This window comes from Pseudoliparis swirei, chromosome 17 (assembly GCF_029220125.1).
Source record: "Pseudoliparis swirei isolate HS2019 ecotype Mariana Trench chromosome 17, NWPU_hadal_v1, whole genome shotgun sequence".
Classification (NCBI taxonomy): domain Eukaryota; kingdom Metazoa; phylum Chordata; class Actinopteri; order Perciformes; family Liparidae; genus Pseudoliparis; species Pseudoliparis swirei.
Window position 1 is genome coordinate 20,690,095 of NC_079404.1, and position 12,143 is coordinate 20,702,237.

General features: G+C 40.8%; 1 protein-coding gene across 5 annotated transcripts; it reads right to left on the reverse strand.

Annotated features, from left to right (window-relative positions):
• Positions 1-102: 102 nt before the first annotated feature.
• Positions 103-7,288, reverse strand: LOC130207087 (mitogen-activated protein kinase 7-like). 5 transcript variants are annotated; one of them, XR_008834232.1, is made up of 8 exons: positions 7,228-7,288; positions 3,773-4,567; positions 2,132-2,816; positions 1,958-2,029; positions 1,602-1,820; positions 1,010-1,273; positions 734-808; positions 103-625 (listed from the first exon to the last, which is right to left on the reverse strand). XR_008834232.1 is itself a non-coding variant. In XM_056435515.1 (8 exons), exons 4-8 carry the CDS (start codon positions 1,621-1,623, stop codon positions 516-518), a joined length of 372 nt encoding a protein of 123 aa, XP_056291490.1. In that variant the 5' UTR covers positions 1,624-1,820; positions 1,958-2,029; positions 2,132-2,816; positions 3,773-3,976; the 3' UTR covers positions 103-515. The 5 variants fall into 5 exon arrangements, 1 of the variants encoding a protein (XP_056291490.1); XR_008834231.1 differs by having other exon boundaries at positions 1,010-1,120; positions 1,220-1,820; positions 7,228-7,286; XM_056435515.1 differs by lacking the exon at positions 7,228-7,288 and having other exon boundaries at positions 1,010-1,120; positions 1,220-1,273; positions 3,773-3,976.
• Between the last annotated feature and the right edge of the window lie 4,855 nt (positions 7,289-12,143).

A 12,143-nucleotide genomic window follows, 5' to 3' on the forward strand; every position in this document is an offset into this window, starting at 1 on the left:
AGTTTTCTTCTCATAAACATTTGAATTGCAATTACTTAAATTAAATATGTCTTTACTGTTCACTATAATGATTCATATATTAATGACACATGGAGACATTAGTCCATGAAATATATTTATTCACAACAGGGACAGTAAATATTGAACAAACAGCCCATAGTGCAAGGTCACACAAACAATAAAAACAATAAAAACAAATGTAATTTATATAATAAAAGAATGTAATTATTAAAATAAGAAAAGATATATACATGACAAAACACTGCTCATCTCTCTTATTTGCTCTTGTCAACGGCCCATCTGTTTTTCCCGTCTCATAGAAGGCAGACGCCTGGAACTCTCTCCACGTCATCTCCTTCTCCATGCCCTGGTCTCTGTACAGGGAAAGTACTTTGGCAGGACAATAAACGTACTTCCCTGCTACCCCAGGGAACCCGGTGTGAATGTGAGGGCTGTTTGGGCCCTGCTTCAGTCCCATCCCACAGAAGCAACCCATAGCTTCCAGCTCGTCTTCATCAGATCCTCTGCTGCTGTGAACAGGTCAGCTGGCTGACGTCATGGTGGCAGCCAGGAAGCTGTGGAGGAGGACCGGTGGGGACGGCTATTGGCCTGGGGAATGGCTCACCTGGTCAGATGAGAATAAAGATGAAATGAGTATGATTTTAGGTGTGACTTTATTTCATCTTTTTAAAATGTACACAACTAAATAAAATAAAAGCATTAAAATACTGACTTTGCCCTCTCTGTGGAGTTGGCAGTTGACCGGGCTCTACAGACGTCTCAGGAGAAATCAGGAGCGCCTCTGACACTAGAGAACATTGAACATGTTATTATTATTATTGTTGACAAGATGAAGCCAGAATGTAACATGACATCTACGCTGTAGTTGGTGAAACTCAGCGAGCTGCACCAGTATCTAGAATACAACCATAACGTTTTTAAAGAATAAACAACGGCTTTGATGTGCACTACATGTGTAGGATGCAACTAAAGGTAAAGTACTACACACCAGCAAGTGTGACAGTCGGCTCTGCTGACGGGTGACGTGCTGCTTCTGGCATCAGACACACGAGCTCCTGGGGAACGGGCTCAGCTCTCTTCACAGATGGAGATGCAGGAGCTGCGAGAGAGAAGGATCAAACAACAAGAATCACTTCTTGCACAGTGGACTCAGGACAGATCATGTTTCAGTGAATGTGCACAATGTTGATCCATTTACCATCTCCTGGTGGACCCTGAGCCTTGGCTGGTGCTGCCTGTGTAGCAGATGGTACTGCAACGGAAAAACCTTTGTTTGTTATTTATACTTTGACAGTACACAAAAACTGCTGTTAGTAAAGGCAGAATATATCTTTACTTCACCTGCTTTGTTCAGCCAAATCCAATCAGACTGTTTCTAACATTATTACATACAGAGTATATTTCATTCATACACATGTGTTCATGTTGCAATGGGTTAATATTCAGGAGCCAGTCATCACTATGTCACCTAGGCAGGGGAAGCACCTTGACTTCAAACACACAGCAAACACATGCCAACAGGTGTTAGGAGCACAGCAGTTTCTTGTCATGCACATCAGAAAACAAAGATGGATACGTACCCTCATCAGGACCGGAGTCCATTCATCGTCACGAGGACACCAGGCGGAACACCAAAAGACAAACACGACCAGAACACGGTCGACACCAGACAAGTCCTGCTGCATGTGGGAGAGGAACTCATGGTCCCAGTTGTGTCGGTCGGCAGCACGGTGCTCTGGGTTAAAGACCTCTTTCTCGTCGTCTGGCAGATGAGGAGGATGACGAAGATGCAGAAACAGCTATAAAGCACACACAAAACAATATCAAATATGCTGAATAGAATACAGGATTAATAGCAAATCGTCTGAACTGTAAACGATTGTGAATCTTCAGGGAGGGGAAACAAAGAAATAAAAGAGAGCACATGTATACTCACAGCTCTGCACATGTTGCTTTGAAGGAGAGATGCTCAGCATCATCCTCTCCAGCTCTTCATCTTCATCCATCACTGTGATGCAAACAAACAAGTTAGAAAGAAAGAAAGAAATATCTTCTTGCATTTGCGCTTGTATGACTTGTATGTAGATCCCTGACAAGACACCAGACTCACCAATGGCTTCAGCAGGAGCATGTGAGGCGTGTGACATCACAGGTGAGACAGTGGGTGGCTGCAGCTTCTTCTTCAGGTAGAGTTGTAGCTTATGCATCTTTGTGCCTGCAGTGCAGTTCTTCTTCTTCAGGATGAAGGATGCATAGCCGTCCTCCCTGCTCTCCCAGACCTCTCGCCAGGTGCTGTAGGCACGAGTCCCAAAACCCACCAGCTGGTCATCCTCCGATGCTGCTGCTGTCACAACTGGCTTGTGTTCCTCATAGTTGAGGAGAGACTGGATTTATCGAAACATGAGGGAATAGTTGATAAAGGACAGAAGGCTGTCCTTGTTATGCCCCGCTGCCATGGACACTCCTGCAGCTTCCTCTCTTTGCTGGTTCCTGATGAGGTAGATGGTGTATCCAATGTCATTCTCCAGAAGCCGGCGGAAGGACTTCCCCTTGTACTTCCCAAACTGCAGGATGTAATCTCCAGACACCTGGGTTGTATCTGAAGCGTCTCCTCCTCTCTGGCGGACCACAGTCAGTGCGTTCTGCCTGACCAGCTGCAGACTTGTCCTGCAGAGACGGGTTGTCTTTCAGGACTTTGGCTGCGTCGCTGGGATCCTGGCGGAGAAATCCCTGTGGTCCCTGATGGAATGAAACAGCCATTCTCCCAGGGTAAAACACATGTCTGCTCATCTCTCCTGTTATGAAAAAGAGTAGAGTATATTAGTAAGTATATTAATACGCTATCGACAGGCATTGTTTCCAAACAATATAGTTTCTGAACCTTAAGTCCTTTGTTGAGGCACACTATTTACATGTCAATGGCAGGCAGGCAGGCAGGCTACCCCCCCCCCCCCCCCCCCCCATCTCCTGTGCCCTGAACATCTCGTGGAAAAGTACATGGAGGTGAACTCCCCCCCACTTACAGTCATGTGACTCAAGTAACAATGAAGTGTGAAGGGTCTTATCAAGAAATGATCTCCATTCCCTTGTGACCATCCCAAAAATATCTGCATCAGACTATGAGTATACTTTTATATAAACACCGTATCACATTCTGCTGTTCTCTGTTTTAACAGTGGTGGAGAAAGTATACAGAACTTCTACTTCAGTAAAAATAGAAATATTAATACCACCACATGGTGGTCCTGCATTAAAAAATAAATACAAGTAAAAGTTACAATTACTCACTTCTGTTTTAATATGCTGCTGGTCGTTTAATCTATAATTACACCTTTATTAGTTGAGTGTAATACATGTGGAGCAGTTAATATACGTGATATGTTAAAGTAAAACTTCATCAGTAACGTTAACCGAGGAGAAGTGCGTGTGAAGTTACGGGAGTCAATAAAAAGAGAAACTCCGTGACTCCCTGTTTGGAGTTTACCGTTCCTCCACAGCGTGTATGTAACGTAATATCCACAGTATTGATATGGTCATGTAACGTCATATCCACTGTATTGATATGGTCATTCCGACAGCATTATTTATTTAATGATGTCGCGTTAACTTCCCGTTTCAACAGCGCAAGAAAGTCACATACACAGAGAAACCAAACTGAAAAAACACAACCAACTTTACAGCGCGAACAAGAGACTGTCAAGACAAATTATCATTACATGTTAGTTCATTGTAATAAGTTAGAACGACTTACTGTTGGATGCAACGGTGGAGAGCTCCGTACGTGCAGTCTGTCCTTCTCACAGCAGAGACCGAATGAGACGGAGGAGCGGGAGGAGCGGGAGGAGCTTCACTCTGAAAACAGCGCCACTGAGCTGCGAGTGGCCAGAGATATATTACATCGGCGATTTTAGACACCGCCATAGAGAATGAATGGGAAGCTGTTTAGGGCCGTTTAGCTAAAGAATCCCCGGTCCCCGTCTGCCGACTAGATTGTCTTGTGTTTCCGACCGAGCCCTCGAGCCTTCCACAGTGTGTTGATTAGTCTGTCTGTTCCGTTCCAGACGACGCTCTCAGTAAACGATCTATATTTGCATTATTGGCTCCTGAGTCGTGCATTTGGGTCCACCCTAATCCCACCGTGACAGTAGGAGCATTATATTTGACGTTTGGGTTGATAGACAAGTATATTTTCCCACCTATATCTGCATAAAACCTCCATAGTTGTATCTAAAGGAGAGAACACCGACTAGTCTATGAGTACTTAACATTTGACAACAGCGAAGCAACCACATTTAGGGGACAAGCATAAAGAGATGGTGATATTTCATCTATTCCACTGAAGGTTTACAACAAAATCTTTAACAAATATAACCCTAAATTGTACTGATGGCGAAAGTCATTTCAAGGTCACTTACTTGCTCTCGTTGGCGGCTTCGTTCAGCCGGTTGAACACATCATGGAAGAGAATGCAGCTCGACTTTCTGTTGATATCATAACCATAGCCTCTTGTCCAGAATTCCCTCAGGTCACTTGTATAATCCATGACCTGTTGGTGCAGGTAGTTCACATGTAGCGTGTGTGTGGGTGGCCTTTACACAAAGAGTTTGTCCAAAGTATTTCCCAAAATAGCAATGTTTGCGTTCTGTGAGATAATATTTCAAGCTGCATGAGTGTTAAAGTCAACTTGAAGACACAAAACACAATTTCTTATTTGCATATGGTTGTCAGTGAATGAATGGTGTGACTAAACTGAGAAGGCATGCACTCACTTTTATTTTTTTAATTGGATACTCTTTAGAAAGAAGCAAAAATATGATATCTAAATTATTTGTCTAATGTTTTTCTTTTACTCATTTCGTATTAAAAAAATGACAGTTACAAACAATAATGTTATAATTTAAGCAAATGTGCACCTGTAATCCAGTTGAGGGTGCTGTGTACCTCCATACTAAATTAGACATGGCTGTTTGCTTTGTGTTGGCTTCAATGGTTTATTTGTTGTGCCCCTGGTTGACCTATAAGTGCTCTTCTGGCCCGCTTAAAGTGCCCATCTGATCAGCTGGAGTGCATCACTGCCACTTTGTTTTAAACCTATATATAACTCTTACACTCTGTGTTTCTTTTTCCTCGATAAGGTCAGGGGAATTGGTTGTGATGCATTTGTTCAGTATTTGCTTGAGTAGGAAAACATCCTGTTGGATGAAGAGCTCTGGAAATAAATACATTTGTAGTCGTGAAAGCACAGACGTGAATAGAAAATTGATGACTGCTGAGTTCCTTTTAACTGCTGCAGTCTCAGAGTCCTGTTATTGTCAGGCATGTCTTATTGCAACACTGTAATACATCAGAGCCATCGTTAATGTCATTAGCAGCACCTGTGCTTTTACGACTGTGACAAAAGCCTGTGACAAAGGCCGACCGAGTGGAGGAACAAGTAAATGTCTCAATAATAAATTAACTTTAAACACTATAACCAGCTTTTGAAAGTATGATTGCCAGGGTGAAGAACAGTTCAAGCCAAACTGACCAAGCATGGAAAAGTCTGATGGCTTTTATTACAAATTAGAGGAGGGGTCAAATACTCAGGGGTCAGATTTGTGTTTTGAGGGAAATGCAAAATATAGATGCAGGGTGGTGTATACACACTTACAGGTAAAAGATAATTAAGGGGGTTCCGGGGTTGATTTTGGTTGTTGTTGTTGTCTTTTTGTTGTTTTTTATTTTTTTTATTTTTTGGGGGGGTCGGGGGTATATTTGTATGTATGTGGGTATGTATGCGTGTGCATATGTATGTGTATATATTAGGGCTGTGAAACGATTAAAATTTTTAATCGGGTTAATCACAGGTTTTTGTGGATTAATCATGATTAATCACATATTACCGATATTCTCGGTATATTTTGTGAGAACATAGAGATTTATGACAAAAGACGGATATATACATTTATACATTCTTCTATACTATACAATGGTGCTGCAACTCAGCAGTTATTTAGCAGTTTTCTTCCATATGGAACATTAATACATCTTCATCCTAAACAGAATGTTTAACCCTCCTGTTACCTTTCGGGTCAATTTGATCCCATTCAATGTTTAATGTCGGTGTTCTTTGGGGTCAATTTGACCCCAGGCTGTTTTTCACTGTGTCAAACATATCAGAAATATCAACTTTTTTATTTATTTAAAGGGCTATTTAGGTCATCAACAAACAAACATAAAGTACCTCACACTTAAACTTGGGAAGCAATATTAATTCTAATAATTTTCTGGAGGTTTTAATTGCTGGGGTCAAATTGACCCCGAGGGTAAAATATGTTAGTAAATGTAAAGGTAACAGGAGGGGTAAACAGAGCATTTTACTCTTGTTTGTCAACCATTAACTTCACCATGATACAATCTAAAGGTGGACAGATTGACAAGTGACTTTTTTTGCTCGGTCCCGATGCGCGCGCACGGAGCTCTGTGGCGCGCCAGACGGAGATCGATAAGTGTTAACGCAACGCGAAGAGACAGAAATGACATGCTGCTGTGGAGATACGATCAACAACAGACGTTTAGTTTAATAAAAGAACAAAGACGTGCTATAGAGAACATGTCAGGGGCGGGCCAATCTCTTTAATGTCATGCGATCTACCGACACTACGCCGCGATCGACTGGCAGGTCGCGATCGACGTGTTGAGACCCTGATCTACAGGAAGTAAAAGTCGTAACAAGGTTTCCGGAGGTGAACCTGCGGAAGGATCATTACCGATGAACAGACCGTCTGCATGAGAGCGGACAGAGTTCAGATTGAAGTGGTGTATTGGAAGCTCATTTTGCAAGTGACTTTTTTTTCGTCCCAACGACCAACAACAGACGGATTGGAAGCTCATTCTGCGCATGCGTTAAATGCGTAAAAAAAAAAAAAACTAGTTAAACCTGTAATTGGATTAACTGAGTTAACGCGTTATTTTTCACAGCACTAGTATATATGTATATGTATGTATGTGTGTGTATGTGGGTGTGGGTGTATGTGTATTTATATGTGTGTGTATATATATATATGTTTATATTTATCTTTGACATTTTTGTACTTGTTTTATTATGTTTATATTAAACGAAACGAATACAAAATGTAAGTGAAAAAAATAAATAATTAACTTGAGACGAGCCAGTTGCTGCTGCCACATTCAATCAACATACAGTTGAGCATGCATTACTCCTACCTTAGCGTCGTCCTCATCGAAGAGTTGACACCAGGGGGAGTTCACTGCCTTGATTGCGAATTCATAAGCACACAGATAAAATGCAGCATTCGTCATATCTGGAGGAGAGAGGCGGGTATCAAATGTTAAGTGGTTAAAGAAGGAATGGAATGCAGTCGTTTAAAGATATGTGATAAGTGACCTCCTTCAAAATATAGGATAAACTAGAATGGGCACTCGGTAGAGCGCATACCTTCGCATATCACAAGATTGGGCATTGAATTATGAACATTTTGGCATTAGTTGCATGCCAATTGGACAAAAATGTATCGTGCTATGGTAAAAAAAGAGTTTGACCTTTCCATGACCTTGACCTTTGACCCGATTGATCCCAAAATCTAATCAAATGGTCCCCGGATAATAACCAATCATCTCACCAAATTTCATGCGATTCAAGAACATTTTGACCTGTTCATGACCTTTGACCTTGACCTATGACCCGATCGATCCCAAAATCTAGTCAACTGGTCCCCGGATAATAAACAATCATCCCACCAAATTTCATGCGATTCGGTTCAATACTTTTTGAGTTCTGCGAAGATTTTGACCTGTTCATGACCTTTGACCCGATCGATCCCAAAATCTAATAAACTGGTCCCCGGATAATAAACAATCATCCCACCAAATTTCATGCGATTCGGTTCAATACTTTTGAGTTCTGCGAAAGATTTTGACCTGTTCATGACCTTTGACCTTTGACCCGATCGATCCCAAAATCTAATCAACTGGTCCCCGGATAATAAACAATCATCCCACCAAATTTCATGCGATTCGGTTCAATACTTTTTGAGTTCTGCGAAAGATTTTGACCTATTCATGACCTTTGACCTTTGACCCGATCGATCCCAAAATCTAATCAACTGGTCCCCGGATAATAAACAATCATCCCACCAAATTTCATGCGATTCGGTTCAATACTTTGTGAGTTCTGCGAAAGATTTTGACCTGTTCATGACCTTTGACCTTTGACCCGATCGATCCCAAAATCTAATCAACTGGTCCCCGGATAATAAACAATCATCCCACCAAATTTCATGCGATTCGGTTCAATACTTTTTGAGATTTGCGAATAACACGCATACAAATAAATAAATAAATAAATAAATAAATACACGGCGATCAAAACATAACCTTCCGGCATTTTCAATGCGAAGGTAACAAGAATTAAGTACACGGCAAGAACAGTACAGTTGATCAGAAAGTAGTTTGTCTTAATCTTACAAATTAAACACCTTGATAGTCACTTCGTTATCCCACTTTTACTAAATCAAGGTCACGAATGATAAGGCTGGTGCCGAGGCCTCACCACGTAGCTCCCATGGTGTGACTCACGGTCACTGAGATGTTCTACATATATCCTCCATAACACTGTCTATACTTTACTTTTTTTTTTTTATTTGATGTGTACTTGCTTCTTAAATCACAGATTAAATGTCCTACATTTACAAGGCTTGGATTAAAGGCAAATTTGCTGAAGAATTACTTATTTCATACAGCTGTACTAGACCTGGGTCCCATTTAAAGAACATACAGTCTGCATTAGTCATTTAAGAAACCCAGTGTATTGGACCACTGTGAGCATGAGCATGATAAAGGCTCAAAGACACACAGCACACACACACAAAGGTAATGCTTCAGTTGAAATGATCTTGTGTGATGTCACTGTAGGGCAGGGGTGTCCAAAGTCAGATTTCATACGGCCCGCGACATCGGTCATATAATGTGTTATTTCTGGCCCGCCAGATCTGTCAGAATAAATATATCATACAAACTTGAAAGACGTAATTCCTCCTTTCTAATGTATCTGGCTCTTCATCCGTGGCGTGAACCCTTCTCGAAACCTATTTGCCATGGCGACGGCAAAAAAAGGAGAAAGTTGACAGTGAGGGCCGCCGCTTTCAGGAGCGGTGGGAATTACTAGTGTTTCCCCTACCATGAGAACAGGGTGGGGGTCCGCCCCACTGACATGTTCTCTATAGCACCAGATTACAACATAAGTAATGTCAGGTTGTTTTATTCAACTAAACGGTCGTATATTATTGATCGTATCGACACAGCGGCATGTCATTTCTGTCTCTACTGGTGGCGTTCACACTTCTCCTGGCTCTCGGTATCGCGGCGGAGCTCCGCCCCCATGCGCACAGACAGGTGCGCACATACAGGTGAGCGCGCTCCAACCAGCCGGCAGAGAGCGTCCAATATGTCGCGGGAACAGCAAACCGACACCTCTGCGTTCCCACGGTGGTGAAGACAAGTCGTCTCAGAGTCGCTCTCTGCTCCGGGTTCAAGAGCAGAGACCAGGTGGGGCGCGAGGGGAAATGCAGATTATTTTATTTCAAGACCTTGTTTGAGAACTTCACATATTACAAACTACACGGACATAAAACTAAGTCATTAATAAATAAAGAGCGAAATGCCTGTCGACGACTTTCGTGTAAATGTGTACGTTACGACGCTGCGCGACAGACGAGATTCTTGGAGACTTGCCAGGTGTTACCTCTCAGCGTTCCAGCTGTTGCCCTTCAAAACAAGAGCTCAACATTGAGCTTTATGGAGAGTGGCCGTATCAAGCCTGCAACCCCGTTTTAAAAAGAGGTGTAGTGGAAAGCCCATTTCATCACACAGAGTAAAACGTGATGACTCAAACATATCTGCACTTGTTTTGTTTTTCAAAGGTTGCACGTTATTGTTATTTTGAAAAGATATGCAGTGTCACTAACACTCAGTAAACTCTTTATGCCCAAATATTTGATCTTATTTTGTTTAATTTTACACAGGTTGCACTTTATTGATATTATCTTGAAAAGGTATTCAGTGCAAAACAGGTTAATTGCAATGTTATGTAACTCATAGAAATGTAAGGTATTCTATATACAGCTTTTTAATTGTTATCTGACTGAATGAAAGGCAGACTTGATTATATTATATGTGGTTACATTGTCATTTAAAAAATAAAAGTAATTGTGACAGTAAAAATAAATTGTTTTACAACAGTGTATTTTCATGTAACTTTAGTGGTTTAAAAAATGTCTAAAGAAACTATTGGCCCCCGGGCATCTTTACTTTATCACAATTGGCCCTAGCTGCAAAAAGTTTGGACACCCCTGCTGTAGGGGAATATGAGCCGGTCTGCGATCTTCTCCGTGACCCTCCTCATCTCTGGTCACTGCCTGAAATTTCGTGTTGAAATATTTTGAGATTGCTGGCATCTCTGTATTTTCCACAGGATTCACGTCCTTAAGTGAACAGCAGGAGAAAACGAGGAAAGAAAAGACATTTGTGCATTTCCAAAGCAACATGGTGCACACACGAAGTGGTTTGAAAAACAACTCCCTCCAAAACCTTTCCAAACCTGAAACATTTGTGTCCCTTCATAAATGGGACAGAGCAAAGTCCAGTCCAGTTTGTTTATTCCAATTTCCTCCAATCATATGCTAACATGAAAATCCATTATTACACAACAAAACAGCCATTTATTGATAACCTGAAAAGAAAAACAATGAAAACAATGTTCCTAAACATTTCCTTGAAATAATGTTTCCAACATTATAAGTTTGGCTCTACTTTCACATAGATCCTGTTGTTTATAATGCTTTAATATCTTACAGCGTTATCGGCAACAGGTGTCGTTGCAACTTCCTTTTTTGTCTACTCTCCACCGCAACTTCCTGGTTTGACAATCGTCTATATGCAAGACTTGATCACAGTTACTATTGTGACACTTCCTCCACTTTCAAAACAAAAAAGCGTGTTTTCCACAGAGCAGTCTAAACTCACATGGACATCTGAGCGAAGTGTCGTGAAGGTTCATGGACCTCTGTTTTGTTGATAATTTCCCTATCCACCTTACATTATTGATGTGGTCACGATGGCGCTTTTTTATCATCTCATTTGTATGCCGGTTAGATTTCAACCATGCTGTATGGTATAAATTCTGTCTTATAGGTGCATCTCACTTTAGTCTACGTTTAATTTGTGCTTTTCCAGACTTTGACTCATTTAACGTCTATGTCTTTAAATCAAATAAACATTTGATAAAAAGTTAAATGTATTGTTTATCATTTCAATACTTACTCTATGGCACTTCAGTTATATATATCAGCCTGCATAACACCTGAACATACATGTTATAACATGTCAAACTGACATTTAGAAATATATACAGCAGGAGCTCTCAAGTGCAAAACCCCCATCTGTAAATGCGAACTGGAAGTTTGAAACATCTCTCACCGCATTATGTATAACTGTTAAACTTGTTTTATATATTTTTTTCCGATTAACATTTGGTCAATAATTACTGATTGTTTAATCACTTATTTTCCAATCCAAATTCAATTCTACTAGTTATTCTGATTATTCATTAATAATCAGGTATCTATTATTGTACATTCCAGTTTTCAGTTTTAGTTTATTCTGCACAGGAAAATTAGACTGTGGCCAACTACATTATGAACTTTAACAAAGACAGGAACTAAAAGTAAAGCGGGGGCCAGGATTTGTTCTGTTTCTCTGTAGCCAATCAAAATCCTTCTGTGCAATAGTATGAAGTAACCAATGGCAATATGCATTTTTTGCGGGCATGTTTTGTTTGTAAATGCTGCTTTAAAACGGGATAAAGCTTATACTGTACTGTATTAAAATAAGTCATGGCCTATGCTTGGGTTTAAAGAGTTGTATGAGCCGTCAAGGTCTATAACAAGCGTTTCCTGTTTTTTGTGCAGGTCTAAATGGCAGTCGAGCAATTATGATGTCCACAGCAGAAAAAGGCTCAATTAAACAGATAATGGATTAAAAGAGATCCATTGTTGATTCATGAAGAAATTACAAATCAGTTAAGGCTGAAATGGATGTAACGTTACCTATAGAAACAGTTAATG